General features: G+C 40.9%; 1 protein-coding gene across 1 annotated transcript; it reads left to right on the top strand.

Annotated features, from left to right (window-relative positions):
* The first annotated feature begins 242 nt into the window (after positions 1–242).
* Positions 243–25,142, top strand: gdpd3a (glycerophosphodiester phosphodiesterase domain containing 3a). Its single transcript, XM_047358286.1, has 10 exons — positions 243–645; positions 1,147–1,189; positions 6,494–6,629; positions 19,251–19,296; positions 19,414–19,532; positions 20,244–20,333; positions 20,532–20,665; positions 20,848–20,907; positions 22,652–22,703; positions 24,650–25,142. Exons 1-10 carry the CDS (start codon positions 507–509, stop codon positions 24,776–24,778), a joined length of 948 nt encoding a protein of 315 aa, XP_047214242.1. The 5' UTR covers positions 243–506; the 3' UTR covers positions 24,779–25,142.

Raw genomic sequence — 25,142 nt, 5'->3', positions numbered from 1 at the left:
AATAATCTCAGCAGTTCTACAGGATGAGGTCATGTTGAAGTGCATTGAATACAATTGTAGTGGCAGTGTGTTCACGGTGAAGCAAAACAAAAGAAAACCTGGAAATGTGCTGACAAATGGGCATCAGAAAGGTATGGCACACAACGTCCCTCCCTGCCAGCTGAACAGAGGAGAGGCCAATGGATTACGAGCTAGTGCTTCATTAACTTATGTTTACAGCTCTGGTTACAGAAATCCTGGCACTTTGATATATATACATGTGACACAGAAGGTGGGACATATTCTTTCAGTCTTACTAGTCTGTCCAGTTTTTTTCTCCTATTTCTCAACAGGCAGCTGCACCGTACCTGTCTTCTCATGATCTTTCACATCTGATCACTCATTAACAAGAGCTGATGGTCTGATTGCTAGTTGCTACACAAGAAAACACCCATCTACACAATTTTTGGTGAAAACCTTCTCCGTGAGAACTTTCAGAGACTTTCTGGATTTGCTTGAAGGAAAGGATGAGCATGTTTCTGTGCCTTGTCGCCCCTCCGTTGGGATTATACGCATTGATCACGAAGTATCTGCTGAAGAACCCACACCATCTCCACTGGAGGAAGCAAACAGCTTTCTACTGCACTCACATTTCACATCGAGGAGGTAAGAATGGGGCTGTGGAGGGCTGCCAGTAGGAGGGATCCATGATCCAGCTGTGTGGGATTACCGTCAGCTGCTCATCTGAAGTAATCTGATCTAAGGGAGATCAAGAAGACAAAATGATTGAGATCCTGAATTGTTCGCTATTAAAATACTTTAAATAGTTGTAGGCTGAAACCCTGTGATCAGTTAACAGCTACTGAGAGTGTAACTGACATGCACAAATTATGCAAGACAGTTAGCTTACAATTATGCAATTTGCCACAAAATTCATTTTAATTTCTTATTTCAAAGATGGTTTGACCACGTTGCCATGTAATCACAGGCAGGTGCATTTCATTGACTTTTATGGTTTTGCGTTTTTGAAAGATTTGGCCACAAACGATACACTGATTGTATTTGCATTTACTGGATATTTAAGGTCAATAAATGAGAATTATGTTTTTTCCTAAATCGACTATTCTGCTGCTCAGATTTGGTTTTGGCTTCTCTGGTTGTTTTTAGGATCAGGAGAGAGGATAGAAAGCACCATTGAGGCATTCACAAAGTGAGTACTACTTCTCATGAGTCAAGTTATAGAAGTAGACTGATGTCCACTAAAACAGGAATACACACAGGCTCAAATATAGGCATACACCCTCACTAATCTTGTTGTTAAATGTAAATGGTTGCATAGAAACTGTGCACTTTTTGTAGCCATCAACAAGCATCTGGCATAATTTTGAAATGATTGTAATCCACACCTCTTAATTTAAATTAATTAGCTTCCTGGCATGGGTAGGGCTTTTAAACATATTCCAGCTATTTTCACAGCAGCTGAGGTCTGCTCAATTCCTGAAACTTAATGTTAGTCAAGTTTTCCCATTTAAAACCAGTTTCGAAACCAGATTCAATGTATGTTTGGGATTACTGGGTTGCATCCAAGCTTCAACCATCTGACTGAAACTCTCAACCACAGATAAAGGGAAAGTGGTAAGGATGTTCAGGAACAACCCAGGAACCACCAAGACTTAAGCCTGCCATGAACTGGAAGATCCTTCAACCCTAATGTCACTCTCCACAGTGAAATGAGATTCAAAACGCCACACCCCCAAGCCCATCTGAAACTTCTAGCTACCCACACAGACAAGCTAGCTGCAGTGTGGAGAAATTTATGGTCAGACAAAAAAGATAAAACTCTTTCACCAAAAATGACAGAAAGTATGTTTGAAAGACTCAAGGTGATGCTTTCAAGCCTAAGAAAACTGTATCAGCTGTCAAGAATGGTGAAGGCGGCATCGTGAGACGCTTGCCAGATGCTTCTTGATGCAACACAAACTATGTGTTTTCTCTGTAAACTGTGGAAGGACATATATCCAAAGGTGTGTGTGTGTGTGTGTGTCCAACCCCTGTATATATACAGGGGTTGGACAATGAAACTGAAACACCTGTCATTTCAGTGTGGGAGGTTTCATGGCTAAATTGGACCAGCCTGGTAGCCAGTCTTCATTGATTGTACATTGCACAAGTAAGAGCAGAGTGTGAAGGTTCAATTAGTAGGGTAAGAGCACAGTTTTGCTCAAAATATTGAAATGCACACAACATTATGGGTGACATTATATCCAAAAAAACATAAAAGCACGGCTGCCCAAATTACGGCAGAATTAAATGTGCAACTCAACTCTCCTGTTTCCACCAGAACTGTCCGTCGGGAGCTCCACAGGGTCAATATACACGGCCGGGCTGCTATAGCCAAACCTTTGGTCACTCATGCCAATGCCAAATGTCGGTTTCAAAGGTGCAAGGAGCGCAAATCTTGGGCTGTGGACAATGTGAAACATGTATTGTTCTCTGATGAGTCCACCTTTACTGTTTTCCCCACATCCGGGAGAGTTACGGTGTGGAAAAGCCCCAAAGAAGCGTACCACCCAGACTGTTGCATGCCCAGAGTGAAGCATGGGGGTGGATCAGTGATGGTTTGGGCTGCCATATCATGGCATTCCCTTGGCCCAATACTTGTGCTAGATGGGCGCGTCACTGGCAAGGACTACCGAACCATTCTTGAGGACCATGTGCATCCAATGGTTCAAACATTGTATCCTGAAGGTGGTGCTGAATTATATATATATATATATATATATATATATTTATATATATATATATTAGTACAGACCAAAAGTTTGGACACACTTTCTCATTCAAAGAGTTGTCTTTATTTTCATGACTATGAATATTGTAGCTTCACACTGAAGGCATCAAAACTATGAATTAACACATGTGGAATTATATACTGAACAAAAAAGTGTGAAACAACAGAAAATATGTCTTATATTCAAGGTTCTTCAAAGTAGCCACCTTTTGCTTTGATTACTGCTACGCACACTCTTGGTATTCTGTTGATGAGCTTCAAGAGGTAGTCACATGAAATGGTTTTCCAACAGTCTTGAAGGAGTTCCCAGAGATGCTTAGCACTTGTTGGACCTTTTGCCTTCACTCTGCGGTCCAGCTCACCCCAAACCATCTCGATTGGGTTCAGGTCCAGTGACTGTGGAAGCCAGGTCATCTGGCGCAGCACCCCATCACTCTCCTTCTTGGTCAAATAGCCCTTACACAGCCTGGAGGTGTGTTTAGGGTCATTGTTCTGTTGAAAAATAAATGATGGTCCAACTAAACACAAACCGGATGGAATAGCATGCCGCTGCAAGATGCTGTGGTAGCCATGCTGGTTCAGTATGCCTTCAATTTTGAATAAATCCCCAACAGTGTCACCAGCAAAGCACCCCCACACCATCACACCTCCTCCTCCATGCTTCACGGTGGGAACCAGGCATGTAGAGTCCATCCGTTCACCTCTTCTGCACCGCACAAAGGCACGGTGGTTGGAACCAAAGATCTCAAACTTGGACTCATCAGACCAAAGCACAGATTTCCACTGGTCTAATGTCCATTCCTTGTGTTCTTTAGCCCAAACAAGTCTCTTCTGCTTGTTGCCTGTCCTCAGCAGTGGTTTCCTAGCAGCTATTTTACCATGAAGGCCTGATTCACACAGTCTCCTCTTAACAGTTGTTCTAGAGATGTGTCTGCTGCTAGAACTCTGTGTGGCATTGACCTGTTCTCTAATCTGAGCTGCTGTTAACCTGCGATTTCTGAGGCTGGTGACTCGGATGAACTTATCGTCCGCAGCAAAGGTGACTCTTGGTCTTCCTTTCCTGGGGCGGTCCTCATGTGAGCCAGTTTCTTTGTAGGCCTTGATGGTTTTTGCGACTGCACTTAGGGACACTTTCAAAGTTTTCCCAATTATTCGGACTGACTGACCTTCATTTCTTAAAGTACAGGTCCTTCTCAAAATATTAGCATATTGTGATGAAGTTCATTATTTTCCATAATGTCAGGATGAAAATTTAACATTCATATATTTTAGATTTATTGCACACTAACTGAAATATTTCAGGTCTTTTATTGTCTTAATACGGATGATTTTGGCATACAGCTCATGAAAACCCAAAATTCCTATCTCACAAAATTAGCATATCATTAAAAGGGTCTCTAAACGAGCTATGAACCTAATCATCTGAATCAACGAGTTAACTCTAAACACCTGCAAAGGATTCCTGGGGCCTTTAAAACTCCCATCCTGGTTCATCACTCAAAACCCCAATCATGGGTAAGACTGCCGACCTGACTGCTGTCCAGAAGGCCACTATTGACACCCTCAAGCAAGAGGGTAAGACACAGAAAGAAATTTCTGTACAAATAGGCTGTTCCCAGAGTGCTGTATCAAGGCACCTCAGTGGGAAGTCTGTGGGAAGGAAAAAGTGTGGCAGAAAACGCTGCACAACGAGAAGAGGTGACCAGACCCTGAGGAAGATTTTGGAGAAGGGCCGATTCCAGACCTTTGATGACCTGCGGAAGCAGTGGACTGAGTCTGGAGTAGAAACATCCAGAGCCACCGTGCACAGGCGTGTGCATGAAATGGGCTACAGGTGCCGCATTCCCCAGACCTGGGCTACAGAGAAGCAGCACTGGACTGTTGCTCAGTGGTCCAAAGTACTTTTTTTGGATGAAAGCAAATTCTGCATGTCATTCAGAAATCAAGGTGCCAGAGTCTGGAGGAAGACTGGAGAGAAGGAAATGCCAAAATGCCAGAAGTCCAGTGTCAAGTACCCACAGTTAGTGATGGTCTGGGGTGCGGTGTCAGCTGCTGGTGTTGGTCCACTGTGTTTTATCAAGGGCAGGGTCAATGCAGCTAGCTATCAGGAGATTTTGGAGCGCTTCATGCTTCCATCTGCTGAAAAGCTTTATGGAGATGAAGATTTCATTTTTCAGCACGACCTGGCACCTGCTCACAGTGCCAAAACCACTGGTAAATGGTTTACTGACCATGGTATCACTGTGCTCAATTGGCCTGCCAACTCTCCTGACCTGAACCCCATAGAGAATCTGTGGGATATTGTGAAGAGAACGTTGAGAGACTCAAGACCCAACACTCTGGATGAGCTAAAGGCCGCTATCGAAGCATCCTGGGCCTCCATAAGACCTCAGCAGTGCCACAGGCTGATTGCCTCCATGCCACGCCGCATTGAAGCAGTCATTTCTGCAAAAGGATTCCCGACCAAGTATTGAGTGCATAACTGTACATGATTATTTGAAGGTTGACGTTTTTTGTATTAAAAACACTTTTCTTTTATTGGTCGGATGAAATATGCTAATTTTGTGAGATAGGAATTTTGGGTTTTCATGAGCTGTATGCCAAAATCATCCGTATTAAGACAATAAAAGACCTGAAATATTTCAGTTAGTGTGCAATGAATCTAAAATATATTAATGTTAAATTTTCATCATGACATTATGGAAAATAATGAACTTTATCACAATATGCTAATATTTTGAGAAGGACCTGTAATGATGGCCACTTGTTTTTCTTTACTTAGCTGCTTTTTTCTTGCCATAATACAAATTCTAACAGTCTATTCAGTAGGACTATCAGCTGTGTACTGTATCCACCTCCTGCACAACACAACTGATGGTCCTAACCCCATTTATAAGGCTTGAAATCCCACTTATTAAACCTGACAGGGCACACCTGTGAAGTGAAAACCATTTCAGGTGACTACCTCTTGAAGCTCATCAACAGAATGCCAAGAGTGTTCAGAGCAGTAATCAAAGCAAAAGGTGGCTACTTTGAAGAACCTAGAATATAAGACATATCTTCAGTTGTTTCACACTTTTTTGTTCAGTATATAATTCCACATGTGTTAATTCATAGTTTTGATGCCTTCAGTGTGAAGCTACAATATTCATAGTCATGAAAATAAAGACAACTCTTTGAATGAGAAAGTGTGTCCAAACTTTTGGTCTGTACTGCATATATATATATCAAGGCTTTTTACACATCTTTACTTAGGGTGCTAACAAATCTCTGTGAATATGACTTCAGATTACCCCATATGAGTATCTTATGAAAAGACAATTAATGCGAAACATAGTTGCTGTTTTTCTGGAGTGTCCGAAGTGCTGCCTGGGGCCACTTGGGGCCCTTTGGAAGGTTATGTTTGCTGATTGCATATTGTGTGAAATGACACAAAATGTGTAAAAGCTATGGCCACAGCTGACTGATGTTGTGCTAAATGTGTCTCGAGTTCTTAAAGTGTGACTTCAGGTTGGAAAAACACTAGTTAGTAATATGAAAAAAGGCTGTAATATAATATTTATGCTGATTAAGTGTATTTAAACTTCTGACCGCCCCTATAAGTACCAACCTGGTTATCGTGACCGCTGATGTGTATCTCCAGTGGTCAACGGACTTTAGGGAGGGTTCGGCCCCAGATCAATCTTTTCAACATGGATCAGGGCCTTCTCTTTCTGTTATCAGTGCAGTAGAACAGGGCACAGAGATGCTGGAGTTGGACTGTCACTTGACAAACGACGGATATGTGGTGGTTTCTCACGATGAGAACCTGCTGAGGCAGACGGGCCACGACGTCACCATCTCCTCACTCAATCTGAAGGTAAGACAAGCCACCATTTGTCTTTATTTGCAAAGCTGACCTCAACTCTAGTATTAGAATATTTTACAGTAAGTACATGGAAAATGCAGGAGTTCAACATGAAACATGTAACAAATCTACAGCGTGCAATCATCTTAATCCTGTTTCATGTCAAATAGCTTTTTAAAAACAACAAATACCCATTGCAAAACACTTAGATTCTCCTCTTTGATTAAACTAAAGAATTTGTTAATTTTTTATTTCAAACTAGATTCTGCAAACCTTTAAAAACACTTTAACATTAGTTTTTCAGGAGTTATTAAGGGTTTAAATGGTTGTTCTTTGGAACCTGACTGCTGTTTCTACAAATTTTAGGTCTTCTTGCTGTACGAGACCATGACATGTTGTACATTATGCTGATGGGCAAAATAGAGCTAAAACATTGTCAAAATACTTTGTGACATGTATTGCAATGAGGATAAACAGGATCTTTTGGATATAAATCTATCGGTGCATACATCAGAGCCTAATAAACACAAATACTGCTCTAAAAATAAAACTTACCCATTATCAAACAGGATACTTCACTGCATCAGCTATGTTAAGCAGTGCAACTACGCTACCAAACAGTACATAATGATTGCATTAAATTATAGTTTGAACCATTACTGAAGTAATTATTGGTGCTCTAATAAAATAAACAGTGGAAAAAAAAAGTTCAAATAGCAAAAGTAGCAATGCGAATCCTTATATCAGTTTCTGGAATCATAAAGTGCACCAATTAGAGTGTATTGCAATTATCACAGGATGACACCATTTTATCACCAAATTATTGTCTATGACATTGATAAACAATGTAATATTTGCCCATTACCCTAATGCATAGTACCACTGCCTGTAAAAACGCCCCACATTATGATGCTGCCACCACTCTGCTTAGCAGTTTGTGCAGTCCTCTTACGTTTGAAAGTCACTGCCTCCTTACTTAAAAGAAATTATGAAACCGGACAATCGGGGGTAAAGCAGGTTTAGGATTGTTAGGTATTATTTAGTCAACTCAGAGGTAAGAACGATACAGTCAGAGTTACTTGTGACAAGGGTAGCCCACTTTGCAGTGAAACTACAAAGTTTTGACACCCTATCTCTTTATTTATATACACAATTCAACAGACAGTTCAGACAGGGTGTATGTGTGTGAGACGGAAAGGAGGCTGGTTCACACAGAGATAACAATGATCTCACACACACAGGGAGGAAGGCATAGTGCAGGTGCCTTGCAACCCAAGGTTTTTACATGAGTGATAACAAGTTTTTGCACCCATCCAACAGTCCCTCCTTTTATCACAAGTAAAAACATTTAATATAAAAACGAGTAAGAAAAATACTCTGTATGAGCGAAAACCCACGGACGGTAAACAGATTATATTTTGTGGGAAATACTCATACGGCCCCGCCGCCCTCGGCGACCATGAAAAGTTAAATGTTGATTAATACTTGAAATCATAAAAATAAAAGAATAATACTTGAAATCATAAAAATAAAAGAATAATACTTGAAATCATAAAAATAAAAGAATAATACTTGAAATCATAAAAATAAAAGAATAATACTTGAAATAAAAGAATAATACTTGAAATCATAAAAATAAAAGAATAATACTTAATTAATGAAAACAGTGAAACATAATAAAGGAATTTAAAAATCTGCCCTGTTTATGTCATCATTGTACTTTTTCTCATTTCACTTAAGCAACAACTTCTTTCGATTTTCTGCTGTAAGGTCATTTTATGAAATACAATGTATGAGTACACTCAGGCTTTTGATGTGATTTATTTACAACATGTCATCATAATCGTCCCCTTCATTTTCGTGCATTTCTACCTGGTTCAGTGTTGCATATGCCACCGTGACTGACTGAGTTACTATTCTTTGTACCATGCATTTGCAACATGGGATAATACATATTGACAGGAGACACAGAAGGCCCATGCATGCTATTACTGCAACTAAGAGAACCTTAAACAGATTTATCCATCCCCCTGTGAGCATCCAATCTAACCAAGAAGAGTTAGGATCTGGGTGGTCATGTGCCATGACATTTTGCAGATTCCGTAGGTTGTTTAATGCTCCCGTTATGTTTGCAGAGTGTATATTATCTAGGATATATGTGCAACAGGTGTTATTCAATAGAACACAAACGCCCCCCCGTTGATGCTGTTAGAATATCCAAAGCCATGCGGTTTTGAATTATCATGGCTCGCATAGCACTTATTTCTGTGTTTTGACCCTCTTCTACTATTATGGAGTTATTTAGAAACAATCCAAATCGATAACTTAAAGTTTCCACGCGCAGCATTAATTTGCCCACACCTAACCAGGGTAAGAGAGATAATAATGTTTTATCATCTTTAGACCAAAGTTTAAATTCATCTGGGACATTTGTTCCCCAAATGGGGTCATGTGGTTTAACATCTATTTCCCTTTTTGACCTCCTATGTGGTACAACTATAGTCTGCTTACTAAGTACCACAGTGTGATCTGATGTGAAAACTGGGGCACATACACCATACCAACTGGGTGGAAGTACATAATAAGCATTATTACCACATAACCATGCCACCCCTTCTATCCAGTATGTGCCGTTTCCGGGATTATTCCTGTAAGTGTAGAAGTAGTTACATTTCGTAGTATTCCCTACAAAATGTGTATGATTCCCTATAATATTTTGTCTTATGCAGTGTCGATGGTTTCCGGGGTCTGTTACATATGCTTTGAATGGTTCTGATATCCCTGTAATGTTGAGAGGTTGCCATTGTTTTCTGTCGCAAGTGCAGTTTTCTGGGTCACAGCTATAATTTAATCTCTGGTCACTGCGCAGTGTATAATTCACAACGATCTGATTTTTATCTGTCCACATTCCAGAAGTGTTAAATATGAAAGATTGGTCTGGCATAAGAAAGAACTGTTTATCTGTGTATCCTATCAGGCCCATTGATATGGCGCAACTTGTCTCGGTGAGGTTCATAGCTTTGACATATATAGTGGGGCCTTGGGAATGCACGGGCATTATAGAACACACATAACAATCAGTTTTATTTTGAGTTTTAGCTGTGTCATACACATAACGATACCAGTAATTTTGCAGAAATGGGTGTGTGTCATGTCCTTCCGTCAGTGGTCTGAGATGGGTCCCGTCTGATGTCCATCTCTTCTGGTTCGGTATCCCCTCCTGTGGATCCTGCTTTAGATAGAGAAAGAGTCCTGCTACCAGAATTAAGCTCAGGCTTATCAGTCCTGTCCACATGTTACAGAGAGCCATTTTATAATTGGGCGCAGATCAGCTGTTTTCTTCACCGGTTTGAGACGCTGGGCCATATGGGTCCTCCAACCCCTTTGAATCCGGACTTCCTTCTGCTTACCCTGTCGGTTGGTTTGGCTCCTGTAACGGCAAAACTGGCTTACAGTGGCTTTTATGGATCCAGGAAGGCCTCTCTGCTATTTTCAGAGCTGTGGGCGTTGTCAGGAGCACTTGAAACGGCCCTTTCCAGCAGGGGGTGCTCCAATCCTTCCTGTGGAGTGTCTTAATCAGGACCAGGTCTCCAGGCCTCAGGTCGTTCTGTGGGATAGGAGCAGAGGTTATCGGCAGACCACTGGACATTTGTGCTTCTTTTGTCTGCAACATTTTGTTCATCCACTCAGCTAATGAAGTTTCCTGTTGTGCTTTCTCTATTTCATTCATATCAGAAGGCAGAGGAAACGGTCTGCCATGTACTATTTCAAATGGAGTGAGCCCAGATTGATTTGGAGTTATTCTCATCCATAGTTTGACCAGAGACAGACAGTCTGGCCACGGTCTGCCTGTCTCCTCAACTGTTTTTCTCAGTCTGTTTTTTATTGTTCCATTTGTTCGTTCAACCAGCCCAGCAGATTGTGGGTGGTAAGAACAATGATTTTTGAACTGAAACCCTAATGCTTTAGAGCACAGTTCTATTACATTATTTACAAAATGAGTCCCATTATCTGATCTTATGATTTTTGGGATACCATATGTAGGGAAGAAATGTGTCACTAAACTTTTTGCCACCGTGAGCGCATCACAGTGTTTCGCAGGATACATCTCAACCCACTTTGAAAATGCATCTATAACCACTAAACAATATTTCTTTCCCCCTGACCATGATAATTCTATGAAATCCATGTGTATCGTGTGAAAGGGATGAATTGCTGCTGGGAACTGGCCTCTTTTGGGTCTCATGTTCCCCTGTGGATTATGTTTGCAGCAGATAATACATGATCTACAAAAATTCTTTGCATAGTCAGAAAAATTTAAAGCATAGAATTGATGTTTCACCAGATGTGACATATTTCTCTGTGACACGTGGCATTTACCATGAGTCACCACCGCCGCCGTTTTATATAGATTTTTTGGTAAAACGGGTTTGTTTTCTATGTGGTATATATCATCTTTTTTCTCAGCCCCTCTTTTCAGCCAGGCCTTTATTTCAGTACTGGGTGCTGTCTGTTGCGCATCTTTCAGTACTGACATGTCTATAAATAGCAGGTCAGTCATTTTTAGTGTTAGGGGTTCTGTTGCAGCTTTCTTTGCAGTTATGTCAGCAAAAGTATTCCCCTCTGTTTCTGTGCTAGAATCTGTTTGGTGAGCCTTACATTTACAGAGTGCTATTTTACCAGGTAGCTGTATTGCTGATAATAATCTTTTCAAAAGATTAAAATGTGTTAACTCTGTTCCTGATGATGTTTTAAAACCTCTATTCTGCCAGATTTTAGCATGGTGGTGTACTGATCCAAAAACGTATTGGCTGTCTGTGTATATAGTAAGTATCTGTCCCTCATGTAGTTCACATGCTCTCACTACAGCATACAACTCTGCAGTCTGGGCTGAGCATGTTTTGGGCAAGGATTTAGCTTCTATTATGCTGTCAATGGTTGTCACTGCGTAACCAACTCTATTTTTCCCATATTCATCTTTTGATGCTGACCCATCTACAAACACAGTTTGTGAGTTAGGCAGTGGCGTTTGGGAAATGTCCTGTCTGGGTTTGGTGTCTTCTACCTTTGCTTTACATGAATGTGGCTGTCCGTCCTCTGCCGTAGGTATTAAGGTACTTGGGTTTAACGGGCCACATCTTTGCAAGGTAATATTTGGTTGTGAGAGTAGTAGAGAAGTTAATGCAATATGTCTTGCATGTGTCAAAAAAGGAAGTGAGGTCTGTAGTAAAACAAGTGAAACAGAATGGGGAACTTTTAACGTCAGCGGGTGGCATAGAACTATTTCAGCTGTTTGCTTCACTGCTTCAGCGGCAGCAGAGCATGCTTGCAAACACGCAGGAAAACCCCCGGCCACCGCGTCAAGTTTCTTTGAGTAAAAGGCTAGGGGTCTATCTTTAGACCCAAAGGGTTGTGTCAGTACAGCTTTCATATAGCCCTGACATGAGTCCACGCACAGTGTGAATGGTTGGCTGTAGTCTGGTAAGGCTAATGTAACTGTGGTTTGCAGTAAGTTCTTTAAGTTAATAAATGCTTTTTCCCCCTCTTCTGTCCAAATAATTTTGTCCCTTAATGTCATGTTTGTTCCATAAATCATAGATTGTAATGGTTGCACTATGGCTGCATAGTCGGGCAGCCACTCTCTGCAGAAATTACAAAGTCCTAAAAAGGACATCATTTGCTGCTTTGTTATTGGTTTTGGGGCTTCCTGTATGGCTGTTTTTCTGCTATTCAGCAGGGAGCGTCCATTCTGTGACAGTGTGTGCCCTAAATAAACCACTTCATTTTTACAAAACTGCAGCTTATCTCTTGATTCCTTGTGGCCTGTTTGGTGTAGGTGCTTTAACACAGTAATTGTGGCCTCTTCACAGTGTTTTTCTGTGTCTGATGCTACTAAAATGTCATCCACATATAGCAGAACTTGACTGTGTTCTGGTATTATGCAGGTGCTCATTGAGTACCTTAATGCTTGTGTATATACATGTGGGCTTTCACTGAAACCTTGTGGAAGCCTAGTATAGGTGTATTTCTTTCCTTTAAACTGAAAACCAAACAAATGCTGTGATTCTTCATGCAGTGGTACTGTGAAGAAAGCATTACTAAGATCTATTACTGAGAAATACTTTTTATCTGGGGTCAGTGAATGCAGCAATGTGTGTGGATTTGAAACATCTGGAGCTGCATGCTGTACAATATCATTTATTTGTCGGAGATCTTGAACCATTCTCCACTTTCCTGTGCTGGCTTTCTGCACTGGAAAAATAGGTGTGTTACACGTAGCTTCAGGGGCTTCTCTTAATATTCCTGATTTTAACATGTCCTGTATTACTGGCTTAATACCTTCCTCGGCTTCTGGCTTTAAGGGGTATTGACGGACTAATGGCCTTTTTTCAGATATTAGTTTAACCTTGTATGGTGGGAACCCCTTTATTAGCCCTACATCAGTTGATGATTGTGACCACAGTTCAGGTGGGACAGCTTTCAAGGCAGAGTGTTTTAGATTTTGTTTTTCTTCAGCCAGACACTGTAGCTTTCAGTCAGCTTCATCCATATGCGTTTTTGGATGTACTCTGATCACCCACCCTAGAGTGAGTCTCCAGATCCCTGTATTATGATCTATTTTCCAGTCAGAGTCTGTTGATGCCTCATATCTCCCTCTCTCAGCTCTTTGTAGAAAATGTTCTGAATTCTTCCATTGACCCCCTACAGGTTTAGTCAGTGATAGATGAGGGGTGTGGTCTTTAAACAGTTGTAGTTGTTTTTCCGACAGTAGGACTGAGGCAGAGGATTTCCCTGTTTTGGGGTCAACATACAGATGCTGTATGGTAATGGTTTGATTATTCTCTCTATGAAAAACAGTGTCATATTGATAATCTGGCCCTGCAGTGTTTTTGTATCTCATAGTCACATGGAGTTCAGTGTCTGGCATGTACTGAGTTTGTTGAAAAATTTGTTTTTCTCTTGTTTTTCTTAGCAGCTCTCTAGCTGTTGGGGATGGTCCTAGATCTAGAGACCAGTAATAGTGTGGTTGTGAGGACCCGTGTACAACTAGGGCTCCCTCCTCAACAATAGCTTTCATGCCTGTTTCTGTAGACACGATGTTTATGTGTAACTTCTGCATAATGTCTCTCCCTAGCAGATTTACTGGACATTTCTGACTAATTAGAACGGGAGCCTGGCATGTGGATCCTGTTTCAGGCTCTTTTATGATCACCGGTGTGCTTAGATAATGGACCTCTGATGTACCGGCTGCAGATCTAACATGTACTGCAGTGTTAGAATATTTTACTCCAGGTGGGGGTTCAGTTAATACTGTCCTACATGCCCCCGTGTCACACAAGCAGTTGTACACTTTTTCATTTATTATTATGTTCTTGTAGGGTAGATCTTGTGATTTGCTTAACGCTATCAGTTCTAAGGCTGCTTGTATGTCAACTTCCTCCATATCAGAGTTATCTTCTTCCCCTGCAGAGGGCTGAGGCGGTAATTGTCAATTTTGGTTGGAGTTGGGGTTGTATACCGGTTTCTCCTGACAATCTCTTGCAAAATGTCCTTGCTTGTTGCAAAGCCAACAGTTCTCATCTCTTGCTCTGGAGCTTTGTAAGTTTGTTCTGCATTCTCTGGCATAATGCCCTGTTTTGCCACACCTCCGACACACAATGCTTTGTGTGTTTCTGAAATCTCCCCCTCCTCTGCTCCCCCCGCCTCTAAATCTTCCCCTCCTCCTTGATGAGTGTGCTGACACTTGTTGCAATGTTATTAAACCATCTTGCATTGTGAATGTGTCTGTTTTCCTGTGTTGTTGCGTTTTGTGTGCATGGTCTGCATATTCCAACGCCTGGGTGACAGTGCCTGTATTCTGGTGTACCCAATGTTTATCTATGTATCGTCTGAGCTCATGTTTTAATCCTTGCAAAAACGCTCTCTTCAGCTGCTGTTGATAAGCCCCGCCTTCTACCTCATTGTATGGTATAGCAGAGTTTGCTCTGAAAACACGTCTCATTCTATCCAAAAAATCTTGTGGGTCTTCCTCATCTTTCTGTTTACATTGTGAGATTTTGCCGTAATCTGCTGTCTGTGTGTATTCTGTTCTGATTCGGTCATAAAGGATGCGTAAGGCATCTCTTAAATCCGCTGAATTGTGCGCCATTGAATTTCCCTGGGCATTATTTCCAGTGAAATCTCCGGCTACTCTACACCAGCGATGGCCAAAGAGCTGAGAAAGACACTGGTGCATTTCTCTGCCATTAAGATGGAAACTTCCTCTGAGTTCTGTGATAGCTGCTAAAAATTCCGGTACACCTTCCTGTATGTTTGGGATACCTTTTAAAGCGGCAGTTCTGTCTTCCTGCGTCCATGGCCTACAGGTCCTTCTCAAAACATTAGCATATTGTGATAAAGTTCATTATTTTCTATAATGTAATGATGAAAATTTAACATTCATATATTTTAGATTCATTGCACACTAACTAAAATATTTCAGGTCTTTTATTGTCTTAATACGGATGATTGTGGCATACAGCTCATGAAAACCCAAAATTCCTATCTCACAAAATTAGCATATTTCATCCGACCAATAAAAGAAAAGTGTTTTTAATACAAAAAACGTCAACCTTCAAATAATCATGTACAGTTATGCACTCAATACTTGGTCAGGAATCCTTTTGCAGAAATGACTGCTTCAATGCGGCATGGCATGGAGGCAATCAGCCTGTGGCACTGCTGAGGTCTTATGGAGGCCCAGGATGCTTCGATAGCGGCCTTTAGCTCATCCAGAGTGTTGGGTCTTGAGTCTCTCAACGTTCTCTTCATAATATCCCACAGATTCTCTATGGGGTTCAGGTCAGGAGAGTTGGCAGGCCAATTGAGCACAGTGATACCATGGTCAGTAAACCATTTACCAGTGGTTTTGGCACTGTGAGCAGGTGCCAGGTCGTGCTGAAAAATGAAATCTTCATCTCCATAAAGCTTTTCAGCAGATGGAAGCATGAAGTGCTCCAAAATCTCCTGATAGCTAGCTGCATTGACCCTGCCCTTGATAAAACACAGTGGACCAACACCAGCAGCTGACACGGCACCCCAGACCATCACTGACTGTGGGTACTTGACACTGGACTTCTGGCATTTTGGCATTTCCTTCTCCCCAGTCTTCCTCCAGACTCTGGCACCTTGATTTCTGAATGACATGCAGAATTTGCTTTCATCCGAAAAAAGTACTTTGGACCACTGAGCAACAGTCCAGTGCTGCTTCTCTGTAGCCCAGGTCTGGGGAATGCGGCACCTGTAGCCCATTTCCTGCACACGCCTGTGCACGGTGGCTCTGGATGTTTCTACTCCAGACTCAGTCCACTGCTTCCGCAGGTCCCCCAAGGTCTGGAATCGGCCCTTCTCCACAATCTTCCTCAGGGTCCGGTCACCTCTTCTCGTTGTGCAGCGTTTTCTGCCACACTTTTTCCTTCCCACAGACTTCCCACTGAGGTGCCTTGATACAGCACTCTGGGAACAGCCTATTCGTTCAGAAATGTCTTTCTGTGTCTTACCCTCTTGCTTGAGGGTGTCAATAGTGGCCTTCTGGACAGCAGTCAGGTCGGCAGTCTTACCAATGATTGGGGTTTTGAGTGATGAACCAGGCTGGGAGTTTTAAAGGCCTCAGGAATCTTTTGCAGGTGTTTAGAGTTAACTCGTTGATTCAGATGATTAGGTTCATAGCTCGTTTAGAGACCCTTTTAATGATATGCTAATTTTGTGAGATAGGAATTTTGGGTTTTCATGAGCTGTATGCCAAAATCATCCGTATTAAGACAATAAAAGACCTGAAATATTTCAGTTAGTGTGCAATGAATCTAAAATATATGAATGTTAAATTTTCATCCTGACATTATGGAAAATAATGAACTTTATCACAATATGCTAATATTTTGAGAAGGACCTGTATATACTAGAATGGTTGGCGGCTGTGGATTATCAGCGTTACCTATGTTTGGATTGGCCACTTCTACAAGAGGAAATGTGTCTTCCTCTATTATTTTTTTATTTTTTTCAGATGGATGAAATTTCTGTTCATGAGCCTTTAAGGCTTCATTTGGGTATAAGCCGGGGTCAGTAGTGGTTTTTTTTTTTACTCCTAGTTTGTACGCCTGTGCTCCCCCAGAAATTAGGAGACCAGGAGCTCTGTTCTTCTGTTTTAAAAGGGTTGCTTGATTTATCTGGCTTTTGGTCGGGGGTTTGAGGAGGTGCTGCTGCTGCGCCTTCTTTCTCCTCCTCACGCTGTATCACTGCCTGTGTAGCAGGCGGCTGCGCTCCTGGAGGCTGCCGCCTTTGCTGTCTGAAAACAGCTGTAGTCTCCTCCTCTTGCCGCACCATAACTGCGGCTGTTAACTTTTCTTTTCGCTTCTCCCTCTTTTCCTGCCTCTGTATGTCTCTCAGCTTGCTCTGTTCCAACCATTTTTCTGACAGTTTATATTCAACCTTCCTTTGTTCTGTCTTTTGTCTCTTTTTAGTTTTCATCATTTCTAATTTTAGATCCCCTTGTAATTTTAAGACAGCCTTTGTTTCTAATTTGCCCAAAAACCCATGTTTTTTATTCTTTATTCAATCTATGACAGATCATACCTGCTCCTTTTACATAGTTCTCCATAAACTTTACCTCCCCTTCTAAGTCAATTAGTTTACTTTGTTTCTTCCCCATTATGTTTTATGTTAGTTTAATTGTAGTATAAATGTCCCAGATAAAAGGTCACTGGCATGAGACTTTAAGGAGAGGACATTAACACGCCTTCTACTGCAACTAATTCGCAGCGGTGTTAATTTTCTGGAATGAAATCCGACCTTAATCTCCAAAGTCACCAGTACGTAGTTTTAATCTGGGCAAAAGAAAACACAGGACTAGCAGAATCCTGCTATGATTCTATTAAAATGCTTAGTCCTCCATACACACACAACACAGTCACACAGTTAGTTTCAGGTATCTTGTAATTTTTTCTAAGTTAACTTGGTGTTATTTTATGAGCTCAATTTACTCCGTTCTTTTTACTTTTATAGCGCTTATTCTATTCCCACGCAGGGGAATAACCCTTAGTCGTTTTATTTGGCCCCCTTCTTGGCAGGGCCCTACCTTAATTTGTCACTATTCCTTTCACGGTGGAATAAAACCATCCCAATGCAGCGTCCTTACCGGCGACGCACTACCAACGACTTTTAAGTACTTTTCTTCTTTTATTTATATAGCGCTTTACTCTATTCCCTCTCAGGAGAATAATCCTCAGTCGTTTTCTTTAATCCCCTTCACGGCAGGATTGTACCAAATTTGTCACTATCCCTTTCACGGTGGAATAAAACCATTCGAATGCAGCGTCCTTACCGGCGACGCACTACCAACGACTGTTAAGTACTTTTCCTATGAACTGTATTTTAAAACTGTCTCACCTCGGAGTTGACTTCTTGGTGACTCTCTGGACCCTGTGAGAGTCACCCCGCGCCGAGGAAGGCGATAACCCACTGGCCAGGTGTGAATTCACACACACCGGGACTTTCAGCCACTCCGGCTAGTGGAGGCTGTGCAGCGGTGCTTCGCTCGACGTCAGGCTTCCCCCACGGATCCCAGAGTCACTGTTAAAGCAAAGAGAAATAAGGTTATTGAATTAATCCGGCTTCGAAGGACCAATAAATGTTAGGTATTATTTAGTCAACTCAGAGGTAAGAACGATACAGTCAGAGTTACTTGTGACAAGGGTAGCCCACTTTGCAGTGAAACTACAAAGTTTTGACACCCTATCTCTTTATTTATATACACAATTCAACAGACAGTTCAGACAGGGTGTATGTGTGTGAGACGGAAAGGAGGCTGGTTCACACAGAGATAACAATGATCTCACACACACAGGGAGGAAGGCATAGTGCAGGTGCCTTGCAACCCAAGGTTTTTACATGAGTGATAACAAGTTTTTGCACCCATCCAACAAGGATTAAAGAAAAAAAATATCTACAGCAGTCGGTCTGAAACTCTTTTAATACAACACACTGCCTAAGAAGCCATCATCCTTCAGCTGATCATCAAATGTTTAAAGTTCTCAGCTCTTTATGAAATTAATGCTATTAGTCCTATTTTAAATCTGAAGCTGATTTATCTTTGGTATTTTTTAAATAAGAAGGATCAAGTTAAACAGCGTAAAAGTAAAAGTACAATTCTTTAAAAAGTTTCAGGTTCAAGAATGAAAATGACTGAAAAGACAACCAAAGTCCAAGGAAAAAACGTTAAAAGATCTTCAGAAAGCCGGGAAAAATACTGATCAGACCATTTTAAAAGACGACATGAAAGTCTGGCTCCGTGGTAGCAAAATATAAAGAAATCAGGGATGACTTGAGTGTTTTAAAGAGTCAAATCTAAAAGAGCCCATCAAACTTTTGTGTTCAACATTTTTTTTATCTTCAGAAATTAGGCAGGAGTCTGAGTGTTTGCTTAAGTGCTGGATCATTTTCGGGTAAATGTTTCCATCCAGGTGTGTCTCAAGCCCTAACAGAACTGAAAGGCAACTTAACCTACCAATAATATCTCAGAATGAATGCATATATTGTAGCGTAATGAATATTAATATCACTGTTTGTGGAACTCAGGTTGTTTTTAAATTGTTTCAGGATGTGCCTCAGTACAAGGAGACACTGGATGTGACTTTCTACACAGGCAAGTTCCTTCTCTCTTATTCAGATTCTTAATCATTAATGAAAATGTGTTTAGTCAAGGCAGCAGGTGGATGTTTGTTTAATACCCACTGACTTTTCACGTCCTCCCATCCTTCAGGCCGCTGCAGCACTGGCACAGACAGGACGATTGCTCTTCTGGAGGATGTGTTCAAGAAGTTCCCCAAGATCCCTATCAGCATTGAGATCAAGGAGAACAACCACCAGCTGATGCAAGAGGTACAGAACCCCCCAGATAATGTGTTTCATTGGGATTTTATGATTCACACAAAGTCTTGCATAGTTAATTGAGTGGAAGGGGAATGATACATGGTTTTAGAGTTTATATTTATACTGTCATAGATATAAAAGTATGAAAAGTGTGACGTGCATTTGTATTCAGTCTCCCACTCTCGGAGTCAATACTTGCATACAGAAGACATGGAGTGACTTGTTTTGGGGTATCCAAGACAAACAGGCTTTAAACAGATAGTTATTCAAAAAATTTGAATTATGTGTAAATTTGTGGATTTTCCCTCTGCATTACAATTTTACACTACTTTATCTTTCACGGGTTTAAACATAAAGTATTTAGAGCCATCCATCCTCCCATCATCTCAGATCTGCTGCTGTGATTCTGTAAGAAAAGCATTCCCACAGAATGATGCTGCCACCACTGTGTTTTTTTTTCCCTTCACAATTATGAGCTACTGTTTGTTCTTCTGTCACATGAAATGTTTGGTTGTAACAGGTTAAAATGTGAAAAGGAGTATGATATAGCATACAAATGTACATGTAGAGCTTGGTTGAATCAAGTTATTTTGGCTCCTTTGCCGATGTTCGAGGCAGTGATATGTCTGTTTGGAAGTAGACTGTACAGCATGGAGGTGGATGTCTGTGCTACTCATGCTTAAACATTTACAAACTCCCATATGTCATGTCTGTCTGCAGGTGTCAAACATGGTTAAACGCTACGACAGGGAGGGCATCACTGTGTGGGCTTCCGAGAGCTCCGCCATCATGAAAAAGTGCCGCAGTATCGTACGTCAACCAGCTGGGGGAGGCAGAGTTCCACTTGTAGCAAAATAAAAATCTTTATCACACATTCACACACTGTAACACACTTTTATTGCAGTGTTGGTGGAAATTTAAATGTTAAAGATTTTAGGATGTGCTTTTATCTCCTCTGCTATCTGCCCTTCTCCATCTTTCAAAATCTCTGTCTCTGTTTCCTTGCAGAACAGCTCTATGCCCTACAATTTCTCAAAGAATCGCGGCATCCTACTTCTGCTTCTCTTCTACACTGGCCTCCTGCCCTTTGTCCCGCTGGGAGAGAGCCTACTGCAGTTCTACCTGCCCCGCATCATTAACAGGTCTGTTTGCAGAGCTAGTTTACCCTGTAAAAGACCTAGTTCAGGTTAAGTCCAGGCCTAAGATGCTGACTTCTTATTATGATTTCTGCACCTGTTTTTTACTCGTTTTATACTTAATATATCAGTGAGGTCTTACATTGCAAATCTGTCTTTTTGTTTTCTTTCTTGTTGTGCACCAATAGGACCTACATTCCTGAAGAGAGCATCATGAAGAAAAGCCTAATTGTTTCTTTAATTGATAAGTAAGCCAGGTTTCTTACAATCTACTGTGTAATTTACAAAAAAGAAACTGTCAATGGCCTCCCTAAATTAACTTGTTTTACTAGATTAGCATTATATTTGGCAGCTTTGGCAAATATGTGTAAAAAGATTTAAATATATTAATCCCTAAATACAGTTTAATAGTTTAACAATAAAAAAATAAAAAGAATCAAAATACTACCTTTAATTCAAGAACATGTTTTTCAGTAGAGGAAAATGACAAGAAAGGCGAAGAAACAATTTTTGTAGCCACACTAACTGGCACCCTTAAAATTTCTATAAAGTATGTGCAACTAAGGCATTTTTTCATTCATACGTAGTACACCATACATACTTTTCTCTTAGTGACTCTTGGGAAAGACAATAAATGATCCCATTTACGTAAGGCAGATATGCGTTGATCTTCAAAATGCAAGAAATTGCTATAATAAATTAGCAACTGATCTAAAGTTGGTCATAAAGGGATATAGGGGAATAATTAATTTCTGCCCTACCGCCAAAAAGCGCGGACACACGAGGTTTGCTCAGCTCTCCTGTGGCAGTAACTGGAACCATGGGCTTTGGTCAGATGAGGCAATTTTTTAGATTTTAGGCAACAGCATTCCAGGTGAGTCTGAGGACTAATATATGGAAAATCACCTCATACCCACTGTTAGGTAAGGTGGAGTATCTGTGATGCTGTGGGCCCATTTCTCCTCCAAGGGCCCTGGGAACCTTGTCAGGGTGCATGGCACTATTTATTCTTTAAAATACCATGACATTTTAAATGGCAAGAAAACTGACAATGGGTCATCGGTGGGTCTTTCAGCATGATAATCCAATCATAGGCCAATGCAAATGGCCAAATGAACACAGAAATGGTTCACAAGAAATATAATCAAGTTCTTCCCTGGCCATCTCAGTCCTAGGACCTAAATCCAACAGAAAATCTTTGGGCTGAGCTGAAGCAAGGACCCTGATTGATCCAGAGAGATTGTGCAACGAGGGATGGTCAAAGATCCCTTTCTCTGTTTGCTCATTTGTGTGAAATGTCACGGAAGAAAACAAAGTTCTTTCCTGCTGGCAATGGGGGTTGTACAAATGTTTTCTGTGACATAATGCTAGTGCAATAAACACTTACATCTATTTTAAAATTGTTAGAGCTTTTTGCACATTTTATCAGGGGACTATACATACAGTGTGTGTGTTTATGCGTTTAGAGGCAAAAAATAGGACATTATTTATCTTTGAGAAAGAGAATGTTTTATTAGAGGTAAACACCAACAATAATCTTGTTTTACTCATTAAACAAAAAAATAACAAAGATGTATATTCTAAAAGAGGAAAAGCAATATTTTCCGTACACTGGAATAGCTGATTTCATATCCCACCGATACCTCTTTAGATCCCTTCAGATTCATAGGCTCTTTGGATCTCACCATCATGTTGACTCTTACTTCAACAGTCAGTAGTTTAGACATTTTAAACAGAGCAAAAGCGCTGCAAAATGAGTGGGAGCTAGGGGTGTCCTAACTTTTTCCTCACTGAAAATTGCTTTTGTTAATACATTTACGAAAAGTATTCAAGGTTTTTTTTAATATTTTTTTTATTGTTTCTTGATATAAATTGAATTCCTCTGTATTGTTAAAATTTATATTTGTTAGAATGTTAGAAAAACGTACAGGCTGTCCTCATTGATTTTCATTATTTTAATATTGGATGTTTTTCTTCTTTTAATTTTTTCAGAATAACAATGAAAAAAAGCCTTTTTAAACACCTTGCAGCCCGTGGAATACAGGTACCGCTTTAATGTTTATTACAGTACTGCTGCACAGTGTAGACACATAGATGACAACATACAGGTCCTTCTCAAAATATTAGCATATTGTGATAAAGTTCATTATTTTCCATAATGTCATGAGGAAAATTTAACATTCATATATTTTAGATTCATTGCACACTAAATGAAATATTTCAGGTCTTTTATTGTCTTAATACGGATGATTTTGGCATACAGCTCATGAAAACCCAAAATTCCTATCTCACAATATTAGCATATTTCATCCGACCAATAAAAGAAAAGTGTTTTTAATACAAAAAACGTCAACCTTCAAATAATCATGTACAGTTATGCACTCAATACTTGGTCGGGAATCCTTTTACAGAAATGACTGCTTCAATGCGGCGTGGCATGGAGGCAATCAGCCTGTGGCACTGCTGAGGTCTTATGGAGGCCCAGGATGCTTCGATAGCGGCCTTTAGCTCATCCAGAGTGTTGGGTCTTGAGTCTCTCAACGTTCTCTTCACAATATCCCACAGATTATCTATGGGGTTCAGGTCAGGAGAGTTGGCAGGCCAATTGAGCACAGTGATACCATGGTCAGTAAACCATTTACCAGTGGTTTTGGCACTGTGAGCAGGTGCCAGGTCGTGCTGAAAAATGAAATCTTCATCTCCATAAAGCTTTTCAGCAGATGGAAGCATGAAGTGCTCCAAAATCTCCTGATAGCTAGCTGCATTGACCCTGCCCTTGATAAAACACAGTGGACCAACACCAGCAGCTGACACGGCACCCCAGACCATCACTGACTGTGGGTACTTGACACTGGACTTCTGACATTTTGGCATTTCCTTCTCCCCAGTCTTCCTCTAGACTCTGGCACCTTGATTTCCGAATGACATGCAGAATTTGCTTTCATCCGAAAAAAGTACTTTGGACCACTGAGCAACAGTCCAGTGCTGCTTCTCTGTAGCCCAGGTCAGGCGCTTCTGCCACTGTTTCTGGTTCAAAAGTGGCTTGACCTGGGGAATGCAGCACCTGTAGCCCATTTCCTGCACACGCCTGTGCACGGTGGCTCTGGATGTTTCTACTCCAGACTCAGTCCACTGCTTCCGCAGGTCCCCCAAGGTCTGGAATCGGCCCTTCACCACAATCTTCCTCAGGGTCTGGTCACCTCTTCTCGTTCTGCAGCGTTTTCTGCCACACTTTTTCCTTCCCACAGACTTCCCACTGAGGTGCCTTGATACAGCACTCTGGGAACAGCCTATTCGTTCAGAAATGTCTTTCTGTGTCTTACCCTCTTGCTTGAGGGTGTCAATAGTGGCCTTCTGGACAGCAGTCAGGTCGGCAGTCTTACCCATGATTGGGGTTTTGAGTGATGAACCAGGCTGGGAGTTTTAAAGGCCTCAGGAGTCTTTTGCAGGTGTTTAGAGTTATCTCGTTGATTCAGATGATTAGGTTCATAGCTCGTTTAGAGACCCTTTTAATGATATGCTAATTTTGTGAGATAGGAATTTTGGGTTTTCATGAGCTGTATGCCAAAATCATCTGTATTAAAACAATAAAAGACCTGAAATATTTCAGTTAGTGTGCAATGAATCTAAAATATATGAATGTTAAATTTTCATCATGACATTATGGAAAATAATGAACTTTATCACAATATGCTAATATTTTGAGAAGGACCTGTATTAACCACTGTGGAGCGCCTCAGCGCTTCCTTAGGGGTTTCCAATTTGTCAATGCTTTCCCGACTATTTATAGAAAAAAAGAAGAAACTGCTTCCTCAAACTCTCCTTCATTGGACCAATAATGATCAAAACTGAATTGAAGCATACTAATATATCTCCACAGTTTTAACTTTTTAAACCATACATGACTGAGGTATATGAGTGTATAATAATGTGTGAGCAGCTATTTATCTACAACGTTTGTCTCTATGGTCCTTGTGTCTGCAACTGCAGGTGCATTTATTTGTTTGCAATAAAGAGGAAGACATCAAGACAGCATTTGAACTGGGAGCCACAGGAGTCATGACTGATTATCCAACTCTGCTCACAAGTTACATCCGCAGACACAGGAGTCAGAATTGATCCCAATGACCAAGAAAAACAACGGCAGTGTTCCAATGAAAAGATTACTACAGAAACACAAAAGACTAAAAGAAACACTGCCAGACGAAGGGGGAAATCCTTGCATCCAACCCTGACAGGACGAGCACCGGGTCATATTGTGACACAGCGAGCTGATCAACAAGAACAAGAGTTTCATTCAGTTCTGTAATCATGCAGAGCACTTCATCACTGCTGACTGTGTGATCATGTCTACTGTGTGTATATACTCAGATCAGTATGTAAAGAAACAATGAGCATTGTCAGCATTGAATGTTTAACCAGCTGGAGCCTGTCACCTGACAACCTGTGATAAGACACTAAAATAAACACAGCTTTGTTTTGA

The sequence above is a fragment of the Girardinichthys multiradiatus genome, chromosome Y, assembly GCF_021462225.1.
Source record: "Girardinichthys multiradiatus isolate DD_20200921_A chromosome Y, DD_fGirMul_XY1, whole genome shotgun sequence".
Taxonomy (NCBI): Eukaryota; Metazoa; Chordata; class Actinopteri; order Cyprinodontiformes; family Goodeidae; genus Girardinichthys; species Girardinichthys multiradiatus.
This window is presented reverse-complemented; position numbering and strand designations above follow the sequence as displayed.

Coding starts and splice junctions, on each gene's coding strand:
- gdpd3a (XM_047358286.1), top strand. CDS start 507: ATGAGCATGTTTCTGTGCCTTGTCGCCCCTCCGTTGGGATTATACGCA. Junction 19,297..19,413: donor GGATGTGACTTTCTACACAG/GCAAGTTCCTTC, acceptor CCCATCCTTCAG/GCCGCTGCAGCACTGGCACA. Junction 20,334..20,531: donor TGAAAAAGTGCCGCAGTATC/GTACGTCAACCA, acceptor GTTTCCTTGCAG/AACAGCTCTATGCCCTACAA.